Raw genomic sequence first — 20,881 nt, 5'->3', positions numbered from 1 at the left:
CTCCATGGCTTTCTCAGTGTAATCATTCTAATGGTAACAGGAACAGTACTAAGCATCTGGAAAATGCAATCAATACATCAGAGTGGCAGACTGCAGCATCCCTGACTTCCCTGACCAGCAACACAGCCCAGTAATAAACTTCATGCAAAACAGTAAAGCATTAACTATTGGGGAGCACCCCCTTAGTGCTTGCTGAATCTGAAAGAAATATCTGATGTGGAGGAAAGAAGAAAGATCTGATGTAGTACAGAGAAGGAGTTAGGATTCCAGAAAGAAGTGACTGGGATACCAACAATGTCAGATTTCAGCCAGGAATGGTATCCCAAAGGAAACTGGTGGACAGAGGGGGCTGTACTGTCATTATGACTGGGACCTAGTGACAGGCAATTACTGAATATGCAACACAAATGTTTAAGAAATAGTCCTAGAGATTACACAAAGAAAAGTTAAAATACAAGTCCTCCATAAATCAAAACTCAAGAGAGGAATGAAACTGTTACTCTGTGGTCATATGTGCAGATATAACTTTGAAATTTTTCTAGAAAGAACAGAAACTGAAACAAGACCAGGACTTGCAGAGATGCTCTATCACTGACAGGGTAAGGAATGCCATTCCTCTTTCAACATGGTGATTTCTTCTGTGTCAATACAAACCTAATGGCAGATTTTCAAGTGGTATGCTTACCTATCTCAGTGCAAAACTTACGAGAAAAATGAAAAAAAAAAAACATAAAGAACATAAAGGGAAGAGACAAAAAGATTGGTGTAGCTTTTGAGGGAGGAGTGATGACTGGGGAGGATAACGTCTTATAGAGTCAAAACTGTCTAGGTATAAGTACATTTAAAGAATTAAGGATATTATCTCAGGAAAGCTAGGTAATTTCCAGAAAAGCAGTTACGTTTTAAGCAGTTATAATCTTGGGCCTGGCGAGGAAACAGTTATATATGAACTGCGTAGAAGAATTCAGAAAGAAATCAGATCTCTGGAAAAAGTGAACCCCCTTTTTTTGTTCATTGTAAAGGAACATAAATTAAGCTCTAGCCCACAATCTCCTCCTACCCCCAACTTCCCAGAGTCCTGCACAGCCCATAGAAAGTGAAAAGTGTGCCAAAACTAACAGTGTGGGCTGAAGCTCTGTGGATGAGGGAGGGATGAGGTTGGGTGGAACTGGCAGGCAAAGGAATGGAGCAGCTTTAAAGCAATGCCCCAAAATGGAGACGAATCACCACCATATTACTTGCAGAAGGCACAGAAAAATAGAATATGCTGAGCCAAATCATATAATAGATATCCCATAGTTCAACTCAATTACAAGGAAAAACAGAGCCAGAAAGGATAGTAGAAAATGAAACAAAGCAAAAACATACCTGTTCTCTTATCTGTCTTTAATTAAAGCATAAAACACCCTCCCTCTCTTCTTCTCCCAACTACCCTGGAACAGAATATGGAACTGGCAGCAGCTCAGGTGAAAGACTTCAGCCTTCCAGCTACAGAGAGGGGAGATAGCAGACAATGGAACCGGTGATTCATTACAAAAGAATACACTCCACTGCGGCCTGCTGCCACATGGGCTCTCTGCACTATTTAAAGGAACAGCAACCCCCTTTCCAAACTCCTTATTCTTAACACCTTCCCTCCTCTTGGTCCTGATGGAAAACAGATTTTGAAGAAAATGCCAGCAAAGCACTGAGCTGTCCAAGAAAGGGAGGGTTTTATGTTCCACAGAAACTGGCAACCTTACATTATAGTAGAGCACACATTTTCTTTCACATCCATACTATAAAATTGTTTCCTTTATGCCGAGAAGGTGTTTTCTAAAAATATTTCTACTAATTTGAGTTGAAATTGTTTATAATTTTCCAATTCACATAAATGATCAACATGATCTCTCTCATTTCCTTCTATTCCATATTATTTTCATAGATGTGAGGAGATGCAATGATTTTGCTTCCATGCAGAGAAGTAAGTGCCTCAGTGAAATACTACAACACACCCATGAACAACAAACTGAAGGTTACATAAAAGTAATGTAAATATTAGAATTTTGTGATTAAACTATTTATTTTTTTTTTTAGTCACCAAATATTGTTTTATTATTGACTAGGTACAGAGCATGGGGCCAGAAACTAGAGATGCAAATTCAAATAAATATATGAAGTTTGAGATAGATTTCTTTTTCAGAAGCAATTAAATTGGAGGTTGAACTCACCAGCAAAAAGTGGCTTAAGTGCTATTCACATTGCTTTCTTTAACCTGACATATTTTTCATAGCATTTATTTTTAAAAAGCAAATTACAGAAGCAAGACCTTCCATCTTCTGCACCCCATAATGGGTCCATACTCCCAGAGGGATAAAGAACAGGAAAGCTATCAGGGGAGGGGATGGGATATGAGTTCTGGTGGTGAGAATTGTGTGGAGTTGTACCCCTCTTACCTTATGGCTTTTGTCAGTGTTGCTTTTTTATAAACAAAATTTTTTTAAAAAAGCAAATTACTTGACTGCTTACTGAAAATTATAAAATAGTTTGCTAATTAAAACAAAAATATTTTATTAAACTAAAGCATGTGTAATAATAAAGTGAACACTAAGTACAATGACGGAGATCAAACACTGTATGATGAAAATGTCATCCACTGAAACCCTTCATCTTCTTTCTACTAGTCTGGTAGAAATGTACGGACATAGAAATGTTAAGATTCAAGGTGTAAAGAACGTAGGTGACAAAACGAAAACATATCTATATACCTTTCTTAACATGCTACTCAAAACACTAAGTAGAATAATAAACCATACAATCTTGATAAGCAAATCCTAAAAACTATAGATATTTTATATTCAGAAAGTTTATGTGAGAGATCATTATCAAATTGCATGTCACTGTCAAAAAAATCCAAATCAAGCAAAAGTAAATTAGAACCAATCCTAGGATGAATTAAAGATTTCTCTCATCTGGCTATTTCTTGGGTTTTTGGGGGGTACTAACAACTATCTATATTAAATTCATATGGCAATTTATGTACACCAGAACAAATATACTGGGACACTGAAAATTCACAAATGTGAAAATTTATATACTTTACAGCTGTATAAATTCAGGAAGGGCAAAAGCCCTTTCTTTCCTTCAGCACATCTTAAGACAGCCATAAATTAAAGTTATCTACTCAGATTTTTAATCACTATAATAAATAAAACGCTCTCTCCAATTTCTATTTAACTTTACAGATTCATTTATAATAATAGTAGGTTCCTTAACGGTCCATTATTAAGACTACAACATTAAGTGTGCATGTGCACACACATTCTAACTTGTCCTTATACATGCTTAGCCAGCTCCTTGAGAAACTGAGGACATGTTCCCAGAAGCAAAGGAAAGTCTCTGATTATGAATGACTCTAATTTACACAACCCACCCAGTGATATACATATATATATATACATTGAGTTGCTGAAAGCTTTCAGTAATAGCTGAGAAAGACAAGAGCTGCTACCCTCTTATATTGCCAGCTCATGAAAATTGAATGAGAGCTCCAAGGTTAAGAAGTATCATCTCCCAAGAAACAAAGAGACTCAGCAATGGGTTTTCCTCTTTTATGGAAATATTTTTAAAGTAATATAGCATTTCAAAGGAGTGCATTAGGCTGATGATAAGGGATCAAAAGTAGGGAAAAATAGATTTTGTGGGTGTCTCTCGATGTCAAGAAAAGGAGGGGTTTTTGATAATTGTCAAACTCAGAAAAATTACTTTGTAAAGATATAGTCCATAAAACTATCCCTTCTGCTAGGTCATCTTGGGAAAATCTCCCTAACATTTTCCTGAAACAGCACTATGGGCATTATATAACATTTAACGGAATAGGGTTTCAGCTTCTAAAATGATGCCTCCATCCAGAAGCTGGCTGCCTCTGCCTCTCTGGCCCTCCGGTGGTTATTTAGGGAGGGGTGGGGGAGGGAAAAGAGAGAATTAACCAAAAAAAAAAAAAAAAAAAAGACACCCCCTTAAAAGGAAAGCACTGTCTAGTGATGAAATTTCTCTATGGAGCATAAAAGACAAAAAGGCCATAGTAGTAGAACTGATCTTAAGTCTGAGACTAAAGGAGAGGAATGGTCCACAATGCAAATGACTTCTCATTAATAAATCACAGCCTCGTCATTCCCTTTCTACCTATATCTAAAGAAAAAGAAAAAAGGGGAGGGGAGGAGGAACATACAGAAGGGTGTTAAGAAGAAAAATAGCACTACCAGGGGAACCACAGAGGAGTATCCACCTTTCCATTTGTCAGGAATGACTTGCTAAAATGCAGATTAGATATTGCCTGGCAGAAGGAAAGATTGGGGGGGGGGGGGTTGGCGGGGGAGAGGAAGGGAGGGAGGGGAAGAGAGGAAGAGAGAGGACACATCTTCCATTTCCTAATCTCTCTCCTTTAAATGCCTTTTAGGCGGGTGTGACTGTCATTTCTGTATTCATTAGCATTCAGATTTCTTCTCTTGAAAGGAAGGGCTCTACCTGCTTCTGCTGCACCTGGATGCTCCCTACTATGGTTCCTGCCGACAACACTCGTTCCAACAACAAAGCCACGAAAATGAGATACCTTCCAAGCCTTTCTTTGAATCAGTTATTTAGACAGAGGGCAGCAAAACTGCAATTCCACGGCCAGTCCCAAGAAACCTAAGTGAATCAGGAATCAGATTTCCATATAGCACAAGATTTCCTTCAACTGCTAAAAGGAAGTCAGTCCTCTCTTCTCTTTTTGGCAGTCTTCAAGAATCTCTTCCTATCTCTGCAGTCTCTCTCTCTCAAGCTCTCTCACTCTCCCTCCCTCTTCTCAGAACCAAGACAAAGAGGTAGACAAATCCCCCACAGGGTCTTTCCTGAGCTACAGCTGCACAGTACAGGAAACAGGAATCTGCTATGGAGCTGGGGTGAGGGGGAGGGAGGAAAAAAAGGATACAGACACAGAACGCACACATTCAAACAGACTCATACCAGATACAGACTAACATTTCTCAGCTGATAACAATAAACTTGCCTTTTTCTAAAATGACAATAAAAACTCTGCTCACTGTATATCTCACTGGCACATCTTTATTTAGATCTTAGAAAATAAAACAAAGGGGAGGGAGCAAGAATCAATCTCCGAAGTAACACAAATCTTACCTGAGTTACCATTTTCTTTTTCTCCATAAACCAAAACGAAATAGCTGATAGAACCCTTCAATGCAGGCGTGCAGAGGCACACCTCCACCCCTCCCCCCCCCAATCCAGCTATTTAAGGGCCTGGTAATTGACCACCCTTTATCCTGTTTTCCTTCCCCTTTCTTTCTAGTGTTTCTTCCTTTCTTTTCTCTTCCTTTCTGGCAGTCTCTCCCCCTCCTTCTTTCTCCAGCTCCCTCCCATATCTCAGGCAGATGGCTGAAGGAAGCCCCACCCCTGAATGCCTAAGGTAATTAATCAGAGTAGAGCCCCACCTCTTCCTCCTCCCCTCACCCCCTCCCAACAGGCTGACATCTCCCAACTCCAGAAACAAGCCTGCTGGAGAACGGCAGTGTGGTGTGTGCTCTGCGCACGCGTGCGTGCATGCGTGTGCGTGTGTGTGTGTGTGTGAAGGAAGCAGAAGGGGTGGGAGGGAGGCGCCAGAGCCATGTGCAGGCATATTTTAAGCAGTGGTTATCTGCAATGTTGGCATTAGTTATACAGCACAGGAGGCTACCACAGTTAATACCAATTCAAAGTGGTCTACACCGGAGTGTCTAACAATGAAACAAAAATTATTACAAACGTTTCCACGAATGTACAGTTTACAGATGGAGTGGATTGAATAAGAGTTGTGAAAGCTGCAGAATGAGCAGTCACTGGAAGGTTTTCAAGGAATGGGACTACACACACACACACACACACACACACACACACACACACACGAAAGTCACAGATGTTTTGAGGACTATGTGTTACATTTGGAAAGACAGGTAACCTCCAAGAAGATCTCTCTCTTCCTCCCTCCTCCCTGTCTCTTTCTTTCTTTCCTTTCCTTTCCTTCCTTCCTTCCTTCCATCCTTCCTTCCTCTTTCTTTCTTTCTTTCTCTTCCTTTCTTCCTTCCTCTTTCTTTCTTTCTTTCTTTCTTTCTTTCTTTTTCTTTCTTTCTTTCTTTCTTTCTTATAAAAAGGCAAATGAAGGGTAGCCCTGTGCAGAAAGTCTAGGACTTACCTAGGTCTAGTATTTGTGCCTCATTCTACAATTAGGACCAATATTTTATTTTATTGCAAACAACAGACCCAGAAAAGCCATTACCCTAAAAGAAAAAAATCAAAATGCATTAAAAGTAAAAATACTTACATGTTTTTAATAAGTTCACTGAATAACAGGATCACAGTAAGCACTGAACAAAACAAGCATCTTTTGAAGTATGTCCCTCACTTTAATAGATGGCATTATAGCAGCCTGAGGGTGTAGCATACTGGGTAAGGTGTTGGACTCCTAAGCATGAAATCTCAAATTTGATCTCTGGTGTTGGATATGCTAATGATGCTCTGGCTCTCCCTCCCTCCCTTCCCCTCCACTCCTTTCATTAGGAAATAAAAGATTTTTTAAAGTTGGCATTATGGAGAACATTTATTTCCTTGGTGCTCAAGAGAAATGCCATGGAATAGCCTGATTCTAATACAGCAAAACAACTGCAGTTCTTTTGTGGTCCAAAAAGCTCAGTACTCTACCAAGGAAAGACTCATTTCCAGGCATGTTCAGGCAGGTGGGAAAGGTGAGGGGAACTAGAAGACAGATACACAATAAGGTCAGCAAGGAAGGAGTCCACGTCTACTTTCATTGTTCAATCAACATGTGCCTTCTAGCATGTGCCTGGTATATGGCAGGTACTTAAATCTTAACTAAACAAATGAAGGAATTTACAGTTATCATAAATTCTTCTTTGTTTCTCAATGTTTTAGGTAATCCCCAGAACTCCAATTTCCTTTCCCTTATACCATTCAGTTGAAATTTATCTTACTGAAATCACCAAAGACTTCCAGGTACCAGGTTCATAAGGACTTATTTTCTCATTCTTTTATAATTTTCTCTTTCTTCCCTCCCTTCCTTTGTTCCTCCTGTCTTTTCTCTCTCTCTCTCTTTTTTAAGAGACAGAGAGAAATGGAGGAGAGGCAGAGTGGGAGAGAGAAAGAAAGACATCTGCATCACTGTTCAATGCTTGTGAAGCTTCCCCTTATACAGGTGAGGACCACTGCCTAGTTCCTTCATATGGATATTTTATTTCTTCTTTGACACTCATGTTTTAGGAAACTCATTTTCAGCTTCAGAGGATAACAACAGTCTCTCTTGATTTTCTTCTTTCTCTGTTCACTCAATTTCCCATCTTACTCTTCCTTCTCCCTACCTTGAGATGCTGGTATTATTATCTGAAATGCCATCCTCAGACCTCTTAGATTTTTAGCCCTAGGTGTACAGTTCCTCAAACAGGCAATCCAATGGAAATTTATTTTCCTATGTGCGTTTCCATGCAGGAAGGATTCACAATATTCTCATTTTTAAAAGAGCTAACAAATAATACACTTGCACTAGATTGGTTCATCCCTTCAATTATCACTCACCTACTCTAGCAACCCACCACATTCCTATGTCTGGTCTAGTTCTTTCTCCTGAACTCCAGTTCCAAATATCCAACCTCCAAATAATGGTCAACTCTATTTAGATTTCTCTAAGTTAGAATTCCTAAGATAAATTAAATTATCAAAATCTTAAGGGTTCATTTAACAAAGTGTGAGTACCCACTATGTACTAGATGCTGTTCTAGGCATGGGGAGAGATGAAGGGGGGTTGAAACAGAACATAAAAATCTCTATGTCTGTGTAGCTTGGAAGCTAGTGTTCATTCTGCCATGTTTGTTCTTGATAAATGGTTAAATTTTATAACCATAAAAGTAACTATTATTTCTTGAGAACTCATCCTGTGATAGCTTCAGATCTGGCAACTACATATGCTGTCATATTATTAGCTCATCTAAAAAATTATTTAAAGTTATTAATTAAAAAATATTTAATTCCCTTTTGTTGCCCTCATTGTTTTATTGTTGTAGTTATTATTGATGTCATCATTGTTGGATAGGACAGAGAAATGGAGAGAGGAGGGGAAGACAGAGAAGGGGAGAAAAATATAGACAACTGCAGACCTGCTTCACCTCCTGTGAAGCGACTCTCCTGCAGGTGGGGAGCCAGTGGCTAGAAGTGCGATCCTTACACTGGTCATTGTGCTTTGTGCCACCTGCGCTAAACCCACTGCACTACTGCCAGACTCCATATTATCTCATTTTATCCTCACGACAACGAAATATTTTAACTTTTTAGAGTTGAGAGAACCAAGACTAGATGATGCTAAGTAATTTGCTCAAATTCACCCGATAGCAAGTTCAAGAATCCAGATTCAAATCCAAATCTGATGAAAAGTCTATGGGTGTGGTCTGGGAGGTAGCACAGTGGATAAAGCACTGGATTCTCAACCATAAGATCCTGAGTTCAATCCCTAGCAGCAAATGTACCAGAGTGATGTAAGGTTCTTTCTCTCTCTCCTCTTATCTTTCTCATGAATAAATAAATTTTTTTAAAGGAAAAGTCTAAGGGTTCTTCTAAATTCCTGCACACTTAACACTGCACCAGACCTTTTGATTTGTCTGAAATCTGTTCTTTTTCTCCATCTGTCACAAGTTCAGTACTACCATTATTATTTTGTATGTAGTTTCCTGCCTGTCCTGACACCAGTCCATCACTCCTCCCACCCAACTATCTCACTAGTGGCCACAGTGATTCTTCTAAATGCAAATCTCATCACACTACATCCCTAATGAAAAACCATCAGCTATTTCTCACAGTATTTTCTCACTTAATCTAACACAGAACCTTCCCAGAACCATAATGAGCCATTTGAATTGAGTTCCTCAATGTAACTTTGTCCCTACCCCCACCACCCCACCCATCTTATCTTCTTCTAGCTAATTCTACCTGGCTAATTCATCCTTCATACTGCACTTTGGAGAAAAATTGCTCCAGACAGTCTTTCTTAATCCCACTTGCTCCCATATCTGGGTTACGAATCCATCTCCCTGTGCCTAGCACTTCAAGCCATCATTCCTAATTGTTGGATTCATTATTTCTATATAACCATGACCAGATTGTGAACAATCTAAGAGAAGAAACTCTACTCTTTTTATCATATCCATAAAATTTTGAATGCATAGTAGATGAGTAAATGTGTGTAAAACAAACAGTAGTCACTAGAATTCTATCTCGAGTCATTTAGCTATATTTGGGTGGCCCATTAATGAAGAAAACCTACATGGTTTCCAAATTAATGTAATAGCATGTTCTTCCAAAAGAGTGGTAAAAAAATCTCTTTTAATTTATGCTCTGAGTTCACTACCTTGTGAGTTTGAAGCAATTATACAAAATTAGTGAGTTTTATTTTCAAGTTTATTATAATAGTTCAAATTCTAAACAAGTAATGCTGATTCAAAAAAAAAAAAAAAAGCAGTAACTTACAACTTGAGATGCTCTTGCTCTTTACAATTTTTTCACAGACGTGACTCAGTTTCCCTGCCTACCACCCACACATCAGTCATGCTGTAAAAGCAGACCTAGGAGTCCCTGGCTGGAGCAGGGTTGGAGCGTACTTTCCCAGACTGCCTGACACCTAAGTGAAGAGAAACATTAAAGGGGCAGCATTTCCTACAATAATAAAAACTTGTTAGTATAAAAGCTCTTTATAGCACGCCCCCACACAATAACTGTAAGTGCAAATAACAATTTACAACTTAGCAGATATTAAATACCTTCTCCGAATACAATACCACTTTAATATCCTTTGCCCCAACATTCTCTTAAATATAAATAAAGTCAAATTAGAGCTAATTCTTATTTCCTATCTTCTTTTTTCTTGGTAGGGTTCAGTTTGGGAGGGGCTAAAACAGAATTTAAGATAAACTGCTGTAAAATTTATAGACCAATAAAAACAAAGCTACACTTAACATTTATTTGCCCCCAAATCAAGCCTTTAGAGCAAGGTCACACATTATACTAAGATATAAGTGACGCCAAAAGGGGAAAAGAACACATTACTTCATCAATTAATATCTAGGTTCAGGTAACTTACTCCTCAATTTAAGGTATCCCAAACTTTAACAAGAATCTCTCTCTCTCTCTCCCTCTCTCTCTCTCTCACACACACACACACACACACACACATACACACACACCTACCTCTTTTTCTTTGTATTCTGTGAGAAATTAAGGGAAGAGTTCCCAAATATTAAAAGGAATGAAATATAAATAAATTTATCAATGACATTGATATTAAGAAAATAAGGGGTCGCTGAAGCTGGGCAGATATCACAATGGTACAGAGGTACCAGGTTTAATCACTAGCATCACCAAGAGCACTGGGGAAAAGGGGTGGGCATGGGGGTCTGGAGATAGTTCACCAGGCTGAATACATGCCTTGCTGTGTATGAGACTCTGAGTTCAAGGCCCAGCACCATGTGGAGCACCACCAACAGCACTAGAGTAACTGTAGATGGTGGCGTAATACTTTAGTGTCTTTCTCTTTGTGTTTTCCTGTCTTCTCACATATATCTATTACTGATCCATGGAAACAGAAGTGTGTTATTTCTCTAGTATCTAAAATCTGCTCTGCTTCTACTACTAATTACTAGATATTGTGCTATCTCCTTCACCACTGAATTAATTATTGTGACTGACATACTACCTGGCACAGAGTAGGTACTTAAAATTTTGTGAGCAGTAAACTAATTTATAATGAGAAATTAAAGAATACATCTATCCCTCTACATTGAGGTCATCTTTCAACAAAGCAGCAGAATCCCTGTGGGCTAATTCACAACTGCATTTTGCAAACCCCAGCACTTTGGGCAGACACCATCTTTTAGATAGCTGTCTTTCTCATCCAGACAGTATACTTGGCTGTCCTAGACATTCAAATCAGGACATTTAGCCACACCCCAAAAATGTAAAATCCTGTTCCCTTGGCCTCCAACTATCCTGTTGCCTCAAAATGACAATCAGTGCAAATGTGTCCAATAGGTGACAGGTTAAGTAAAATCATCTCAGGAAAAGTTGTATTAGGTAAACCCCTAACCTGTAACTCTAGTTACATTTTTCTTGCAACTATTTTTATTGTGTTAGAATACATATAACATTTACCATGGTAACCATTTTCAACTATGTCACAATTCAGTGGCAGTAAATACATTTATAGTGTGCTACCATCACCATCTCTCCCTAGAATTTTTTCATTTTTTTAAAACTAAAAGTCTATTACAATATAATAGTGTTCTTTGTCTCTAGAGTCCTTGGCAACAACATTCTACTTCCTATCTTGAGTTTTACTATCCTAGAAACATCATCTAAGTGGAATTACTGGATATTTTTGTATTTGTGACTAGATTATTTCACTAAGCACACTATCTTCAAGATTTACCCATTCTGGGCAGGGGTAGAGAGTATAATGGTGGGTCAAAAGAGACTCATGTCTGAAGTTTTGAAGTCCCAGGTTCAATCCCACATATCACAAAAAGCCAGAGCTGATCAGTTCTCTGCTTAAAAAAAAAAATGCAGCTTAAGTCAGCATGTCTTCCTTTTTTAAGGTTATATAATATTCCACTGTATGTATACGCACCATATTTTGCTTGTTCATTCATCTACTAATGGAAATTTGGGCTGCTGTTTTCACATTTTAGCTACTATAAATATGCTTCTTTGAACACATATATACAAATATTTCTGAGATTTGGCCATCATTTTTTTTTTTAACATCTAGAAGCAGAATTGCTGTGTATGGAATTCTATTTCTTTAAATAAGTTTTTAAAAATATTTATTTATTCTCTTTTGTTGTCTTGTTGTTTTATTGTTGTAGTTACTATTGTTGTGTTGTTGTTGGATAGGACAGAGAAAAATGGAGAGAGGAGGGGAAGACAGAGAGAGGGAGAGACAGACAGACACCTGCAGACCTGCTTCACCGACTGTGAAGTGACTCCCCTGCAGGTGGGGAGCTGGGGGCTCGAACTGGGATTCTTACACTGGTCCTTATGCTTTGTGCCACCTGCACTTAACCTGCTGTGCTACTGCCCGACTCCCTTTAATTATCTTTATTGGATAGAGACAGCCAGAAATTGAGAGGGTAGGGGAGATAGAGAAAGAGAGACACCTGCAGCACTGCTTCACCACTTGCAAAGCTTTCCCCTTTCAGGTGGGAACTGGGGACTCGATCCCGGGTCCTTGAGCACCGTAACATGTGTGCTCAACAAGGTGTGCCACCACACCATCCCTGACAATTCTATTTTTTAATATTTTGATGAAATATCATGCTATTTTCCTCAGTAGCTGTACCATTTTGTGCACAAGCGTTCCAATTTCTTTATATCCTTACCAATACTTGCTGTTTTCTGATTTTATTTTTTTACAGTAACTTTACCAGTAAGAGGCAGTAAATGTTGAATCCAGAATTATAAGTTTAGGGTGGTTTCTCAATCTATATTTATTCTGGCAGAGAAAGTAAACTTGTCTCCTTAAATCATACCGAGTAAGCCTCTCTCAGGTACTTACACTGCCTATATTTTAAACTGATTTAACCCAGATCTGGTTCTGAAAAATCATAGGAAATAGTCAATTTCAACTGCATACTCATAACACAGGCATGGTTTTATTAACAAAATGAGCAATGAAAGGTCAAATACTTAATATACTTTATTGCCGTACATTCAGAAGAACTCATTTCATTATCTCAACAATGGACATTCTGGAAAACTTATTTAGAAAATAGGTGTAGAGACTTTCATTTAAGAATACTACTCAATCATGTCCTCAACCATTTTCAACTAATACAATAGTACAGAACCATAAGTATTATGCAAGGAGGAGCTGAGATTTAATAGTATAAGAATGTAACAGGAACTAAAAAAGATAAAGCCACAGTTGAGGTTAGAATTTTGGTATCAAGTAACTATCTATTATTCATAGGTAAAGGTACTAAAAGAAAATTCTGTTACCTTAGTATAATTAATAAATAAGATTGTGAACATTATGGGCCTTTCAATTTAACACTGTTTCTTCATTTTCATTCATTTCCCTGATGCACTGGAAAGAGTATATTCTACATGTAAATATCATATTGCTTGCATTTGTAGGATATCTTAATTTATAGGTAGACAAGATGTACTAAATGGAGGAAAATCAGGGACATGCAGTTTCAGATAATGAGCACTACATTTATGAGTACTAAATCTTAATGACTGAAAGAATTGGAAGTGGCAAATTTCATTTTATCCTGGATTTCATTGTAAAATGCTTTATCAAACATGTCATAATTTTAAACAGGAATTCCTTAATCTTCCTCACAATTTTCACTGGGGAGAGGGTTTCTATCTCAAAGATTTATTTATATATTGTAATTATTTTTTCATGTATCTCCAGCATCAATCAATCTTTCTTGGAAATACTTTTTCCCTTCAGACAATTTTGCCTATTTACAGTTATAATAAGTCCTTTGTTTTGGGTTTCACAAATTTTCTGTTCACAGATGTTTCTCTTCAGAAGCATATCAATATTTACTTATAAAAAGCTTTGCTACTAATCTAGTCTCATGACATTTCCACTTAAACTGTTACACAGATCAATCTATTATTTCATGCCAATGGGAAAATAGTTCATAAATAAATAAACTCACACATATATCAAAACCTCATTCTGGTAAATATAATATATTAAGTGTGAATGGCTCAAAACAATGGAAAACAGTTATAAAGTCAATATAAAGCAGAGTATAGACCAATATGATAAACTATAGAGAAATATAGCCCTTCTGGAATGACTCTGACACTTTGTAGCTTAAACCTTAAGTGAGAGTTGCAGTTTACTCTCAAAAACTTACCCAACAGGCAACCTGACTAAAAATAGCTTGGTTTACCCTTTAGGTCCAAAATTTCTAATAAATTTACTGGTGAGCTCATGGCTTTCTTTAGTCCTATGAATTTCTGTCCAGCCTCTAACTTAGAAGTTAACTGTTAGGACCACTTAAGAAAGAATCAAGTGTCATAAACAAACAAACCTGAAACAGAGAGTAGTATGGAACAAACATTTTAATTAGCCTATCTAAAGTTTTCAGCACAATCAACCAGTATTTCAGAAAATCATGACCTATAAAAGATAATCTAGTGCAGCCCTTTTACTTTATCCACAAGGAAAGTGAAGTCTCCAGAAAATGAAGTTATCTAAGTATGAACATGGAGGCAGTTAACACTATAGCTTGAATCAGAATTCAGTATTCATAACTTCAACCTCATTCCCTAGTCTAAGTTAAAGCAAACAGAGACTCAGAGATGTACTTGTTAGTGGCCTGAAGGTTCTGATTTTACTGATACATGACAACAAGTGAGTAACTATGTGCCACTAATTCTATTACAAAAGGGTTAAAATGTTGTGTGAAGAGAGTGCCATCTACCTTTCTGAAAAGTACAGTAACATTTGCAAACTGTCACTCATGCTTCTCATCTACTTGAAATGAAGCCTAAAATTTATATAATATGGTGGCTTAGTTATGTTACATTTATAATGTCATGGCAATCCCACTGTTTAGAACACCCCCATTTGCTAATTGTCCCCACACCACCACCACACACACCCCAGGAACTTCTCTGAAATTTCAGAACTAGAGTTGGAAGCAACCACCCTTGTTCAGCCCTAAAAACAATTAATTAGTTAATTAATTAAAAAGAAATAAAGAAAATACCCTCAAATCTCGTTAGATCAAATTAGCAAACAAACAAACCGGCCTCCAGGAAATATAAGACTTGAGTAGGTTTTAAGTATTTTATCCCACCACAGAATCTTCACATCAGTTAAAATAGTATCTGGTTAAAATTATAACCCTTAGCTTACCTGGACAACAGGATATTGATAGTCCATACAGTATACACCATACATAGCAGAAGGGTGGGGAAGGAACTTCCAAATAAAATAGTACCCCTAAAAAGTGTCTAAGCAAGTCCCTTGTTTGATCTGGCTGTCCTAGCCAAAGGAACTCGGTAGTAAAAGAAAAAAAAAAAAATCCTTGGCTGACTTCCAATCTACCAAGTTAGGTATGCTGGCTCAGCTGATGAAGTCTTGGAGTTTGGTCCAGACGAGGTCTCTACCCCAGTAAGACTTGACCCAACACAAAAGAAGAGTGGTTCAGGGAGAAGCAAACACACCCGCTGAGTGACTAGTCATAGACTGAACTCTACACTAGGGCTTTGCTGTTACTGTTAGTTTTAAACAGACAACTCCACAGAAACTCAAGAAGCAGAGAAACGACAGCCGAGGAAAGGAGCAACGGCTCCTTAAAAGTGGCACACAAAAGCCAGAGGAAGCACAGGGGATCCTGGATCCAAAATCATACATATGTTGTAGGCTTTATGTGCATCAGAGGCAACACTCCCTATCCAGAACATGGGAAGGCAGATGGCACTGACACTATTTCTCTGTTCCTCCTTGGGCGGATGTTCTCTCTCCCCGCCCCCCTCACACACACACACACACACACACACACACACACACAGAGACACACACCCCACCCCCTTCTCCCTGTCTCCGGCAGAGACAGGTGTTAGGATTAGTAGTATAAAACCCTACTGCTATGGAAAGGAATGGGAGAAAGAAAGAGGTCACAGTGCTACATGCAGTAAAAGGGATCTCTTTCATGGCAATGTCTGTTTTTTTGTATCATTTAACACCTTCCTCAGTGGCCTTTAATAGAGGTTAGGACAGCTGGCAGGATCAGAACTAGAAGAGAGGACAGTGGACCCAAGTCTGAGGCAACACGAGTCCACTGGAGACCTTCAGATATGCGAGATACTCTCTCAGCTGTTCCAATCAAACATGGGTGGATTAGCTCCAGCTGCCTGCCAAGAGGTGGGGGTGGAAAGATCTTTTCAGAAGAGCCAGTTGCTTTTCCCCTTTTAGGAAGCTGGTAGGCCCACCCTATCATTATACACAAAACACACATGTGCACACATATTTCTACAACAGTTATTAAAAGCAGTAACAAACAGGAACAGGTGTGAAGTCAGTCTGACAAAGCTCTGCAGGTTACTGAGTTGGCTTGCAGACCCTAAGTGGCCCATCTAAAACCAGAGAACTGTTAAGTAATTCTTAGAAAATAGGACATAAAGTGAGCAGAAAGTGGAAAATAGTACTGAGCAAGAGATATGCCATTTGTAACTACTGCTCCTAAGAAATACTCTACTTGGGGCAAAGATTCAAAACTCCAAAACAATTAACTTTAAATCAGCTCTAGAGTCTTCCTAACCTCAGAGGGTTAGTAATGCTATTAATATGCTTTAGTAAGATTAAGCCATTAGTATTAAGTGCAACTCTAAGTTATTTGTTACAGTGTATATATTATCAGGCCCTGCCACCAGTGTAATTTGCCTTTTATAGTCATTGTAATTTATTATTTTAGGATTTTTCAAAAGAATTTGGCTTTTAAGAGTCAAATTGGCCTTAGCACATCTCCAGTAGTTCTCCTGACTAACCAGTGACCTCAAATCAGTCTAAGAGATTAGGAGGGTCACTATAGCATACTAGATTATCTTTATAGTTTACTGGTACAGAGTTTACATACACATGAGGAACATTGACAGATCAATTCATTGTAATTATAAAACATTACTGAAGGCTATAAATGAGGTATTGTTCTAAGTACTGGAGAAATTAGTACACACATCTCTATGGTGGCAGACTGTACAGTTTGTGAAAGTAGAAAGTAGTACAGCTTGTGAAATACATTGGTAAAACCAAAAATTAATACAATCCTACAACACAAACTGAAACAATGTTGTATATGAAGTACTATTTTTAAAAGGTGCTTTTAATGGACATTTCAATGTCATTAAGGCTATGAAGTCCTCCTTTGTTCACCTTTCACCTTAACAAACATTATCTGAACTTTACATATCGTCTTTCTGTAGGCTATTAATAGAATGGGAGTCTATGGATCAAAAGTCTAATACCACTGTTTCAACTTTATTTTTTCCTAGTTTTAGAGTGATTTAAAAACAGAAACCAAAAATGAAAATAATTTTGTCTCAGACATTACTGAGAATTTTCCTCCTTTAGGATGGACTGAGTGCTCCCTTTAAGTTTCACCTATTTTATCTGATCTCACAATCAAATAAAAATTCCAGATATAAAAAATGACCAATTCTCCAAGATAAGTTATTTGTTGACCAAGTTAAGTTATAATATTTGAAAAAAGTATCCATTATGCAGAGTTAACACTTTTATAGCATAAGTGTTAAAGTCTTGTACACTGGTCACCTAGAAATATGAAGATAAACTTTATTTTCATGAGAGAATCAAGCATTGTTTGACTTCCTTATATATATGGTGATGCTGGAGACTGAACCTGTGAAACTCTGAGGCTTCAGGCATATAAGTCTGTAATGTTACCATTGTGATATCGCTCCACCCCCACAAGTTTTCCCCACATACACATTTCTATATATCTTATTAGCAGAAACATGCAGACCATAATTTTAAACACTTGACCCACCTAGAACATATCAGTTAAATAGAATGCAATGATCAAGAAGAAATATAACAAATGGCATTTAAAAATATGGCATTTAGAAGTTATCTTGAAATTTATGACATCAGTGATTTGCTAAGGATTAAGTAGATAATTTACTATTCTCAGCTCCACGCCACATGCATGGTTGGCGGTAAGTAATGCCGTATAATCTGTACCATCTACTGCCTTAAGGATCTCAAGAATTATGTACTACATTATGTAGCCAGAAGATATGAAATTCTTTTCTTTGTTGGTCTCTCATTCTTGTTTTTCATTTCCTTTTGCCTGACATAATCCATCCAAGAGTGTTCAAGAGATTGTGTGTGTGTATGTGTGTGTGTGCAGACAAAATACATTTCTTAAAGTATGCAAGACTTAGGGATCAGTCAACTTAACTGTAGGTAAAAGTAACAAATCATAAGTTGTTTAGAATCATTATGGTGGGTCTAGGATTCTAAGATATAAATGTTTCAGACCTTTGATATTTTTTAAAAATTTATTTATTATTCATTTATTTATTCCCTTTTGTTGCCCTTGCTGTTTTATTGTTGTATTCATTATTGATGTCGTTGTTGTTGGATAGGACAGAGAGAAATGGAGACAGAGAGGGGGAGAGAAAGATAGACACCTGCATACCTGCTTCACTGCTTGTGAAGCGACTCTCTTGGGGGTTTGAACCGGGGTCCTTACGCCAGTCCTTGCGCTTTGCACCATCTGCGCTTAACCCGATTTTTTTTTTTTTTAAAGAGGGGAAGCGCGCCTCTCCTTCTCAACTTCTCTCTGTCGAAAGAAAGGAAGGAAGGAAGGAAGGAAGGAAGGAAGGAAGGAAGGAAGGAAGGAAGGAAGGAAGGAAGGAAGGAAGGAAGGAAGGAAGTCTCTAGGCCCTAGCAACACACACACACATACACAGAATAGAACAATATTGGTAAAACAGAGATATCAGAAGCATGAACTGGTTTGAAGTTACGGCAAGACAATCAATAGAGTGTCTAACAAGCACTTAGGGATATACATTACATAGCAGCCTTTAAAGAGAGGAGAAGCAATTACAGAAGCCAGATCTCCCACCTTCTGCATCCCACAAAGATCTTTGGTCCATACTCACAGAGGGATAAAGAATAGGGAGGCTTCAAATAGAGGATGAGATGTGGATCTCTGGTGGTGGAAATTGTGTGGAATTATAACTCTCTTATCCCACAATCTTGTTGATCATTATTAAATCAACAACAACAACAACACTGGAAAAAAAGATGGCCAGAGTTAGAAATGAAAACCCAAGAGGAGAATAGGAGGAATGACCAAAGCTAAAATGTGGTTGAGAGTTCTCTGTCACATTGATTTAGTTCACAGAATTTATTAAACATTAGCCATGTACTTGAGTAAAAAGAAAAAGAGAGAGAGAAAGGAGCAAGTGGAAGAAAGCAGGTAGGGACAGAATGAAACAATTAGAAGGAGACAATTAGAAGGCAAAGAGCTGAAATTAGAACCTTAAGGAATACTCACTTCTAGAAGTCAGAAATAGCAACAAAGGATAAAAAGATTAACCAGGATCATGCACTGCTCATAAAAGTCAGGATACAGAGGTCATCAGTTACTTTTCTTACATCTTATGTCCGTTATACTAAGGGAACTATTTTATAAATTGATACCAGAGGTGAGTATAACACAAAGACAAGGAGGAATACAGGAAAGTTAAAGAAAATGAGAATTTAGAAAAGATGGCTGAATTTAGCAAGTATAGGATTAAGAGAGGTTTTGAGAGCTGTTTTCATAGTATCAGCAGGACAGCAGTAAAATTGTTAAATTCAGAAACAAATAGACACAGTGCCTTTACATAATTTTTAAACTAACTTTGACAGTAAGGTATTTTGGGATATTTTTGCTTTTTTTTAAAAAAGATTTTATTTATTTATTTATTTATGAGAAAGATAGGAAGAGAGAGATAGAACCAGCCATCACTCTGGTACATGTGCTACTGGGGACTGAACTCAGGACCTCATGCTTGAGAGTTGAACGCTTTATCCACTGTGCCACCTCCCGGACCACTATTTTTGCTTTTTTAAGTGCCAATAATTGTGCATTCATTCATTTACCCACTTTTGCCTCTAAGAAGCAGAATTATTTTATTTTATTTATAAAAAGAAAACAAAGACAAAACCATAGGATAAGAGGGGTACAACTCCACATAATTCCACCACCAGAACTCCGTATCCCATCCCCTCCCCTGATAGCTTTTCCTATTCTTTAACCCTCTGGGAGTATGGACCCAAGGTCATTGTGGGATGCAGAAGGTGGAAGGTCTGGCTTCTGTAATTGCTTCCCTGCTGAACATGGGCATTGACAGGTCGATCCATACTCCCAGCCAGAAGCAGAATTTTTGGTCTATAATTTGATCATACTGTTTTCTTACTCACTTCAAAAAATTCATATATTTAAACTTGGTCGCCTTCAAAAGACCCACCTTAACTGCCATCTGCTCTAGAAGACTCTTCCTGCTTACTTCCTGATAAAGTTGTTTCTATTCTTTCTAAACTTACATAGTAACTTATCTCTGGCTGACTTAAAGAACTTAGCATTTTTTATGCTTTCTGGCATGTTTATTTATTATATGATTTATTCAAGGGCAGGACCTGTGTGTTTATCTTTGTTTCCAGCAAAGAATTAAACCAACATATTTTACATAGTATATGGCCATCAGTATATGAAAAAGGAAGGTCTGAAACTATAAATCAGATAATACATGAAATAATCATCACACAGTAAAATAATCACCACACAGACCATCTTTAATTTACTCTTTCAGAGTGTATTAATTCATTCAACCAACCAGGATAGTCCCAACACTATATGAAGTAGCAGGAACAGAAAAGGCTCTTAAAGAACAAACCATCAGGCAAAGAAATTAGAAAAAAGTAAATAGCAAAATACTATACCATACCCAAAGTATAGCAAAATACTATACCTTACCCAAATGCTCCAAGTCTCTGATTGTCAGAGAAATGCAAATAAAGACAATAACGAGATACCACTTTACTCCTGTGAGAATGTCATACATCAGAAAAGGTAACAGCAGCAAATGCTGGAGAGCGTGTGGGGTCAAAGGAACCCTCCTACACTGCTGGTGGGAATGTAAATTGGTCCAACCTGTGGAGAACAGTCTGGAGAACTCTCAGAAGGCTAGAAATGGACCTACCCTGTGATCCTGCAATTCCTCTCCTGGGGATATATCCTAAGGAACCCAACACATCCATCCAAAAAGA

General features: G+C 37.8%; 1 protein-coding gene across 29 annotated transcripts in view; it reads right to left on the bottom strand.

Annotated features, from left to right (window-relative positions):
• RBFOX2 (RNA binding fox-1 homolog 2) overlaps positions 1–20,881 on the bottom strand; it is a 301,357-nt gene that overhangs the window by 80,915 nt on the left and 199,561 nt on the right. The window contains exon 1 of one of the 29 annotated variants that reach the window (XM_060190084.1): positions 14,951–15,288. The exons of 24 other annotated variants lie outside the window; for them this stretch is intronic. In XM_060190084.1, coding sequence (XP_060046067.1) covers positions 14,951–14,995 — 45 coding nt within the window. In that variant the 5' untranslated portion in view covers positions 14,996–15,288. Of the gene's footprint in view, positions 1–1,368; positions 1,499–5,157; positions 5,392–14,950; positions 15,289–20,881 lie in introns of those variants that run through there. 4 more of the 29 variants (XM_060190085.1, XM_007535673.3, XM_007535672.3 and 1 more) reach the window with 4 other exon arrangements.

Source organism: Erinaceus europaeus, chromosome 4 (assembly GCF_950295315.1).
Source record: "Erinaceus europaeus chromosome 4, mEriEur2.1, whole genome shotgun sequence".
In the NCBI taxonomy this organism is placed as follows: domain Eukaryota; kingdom Metazoa; phylum Chordata; class Mammalia; order Eulipotyphla; family Erinaceidae; genus Erinaceus; species Erinaceus europaeus.
This window is presented reverse-complemented; position numbering and strand designations above follow the sequence as displayed.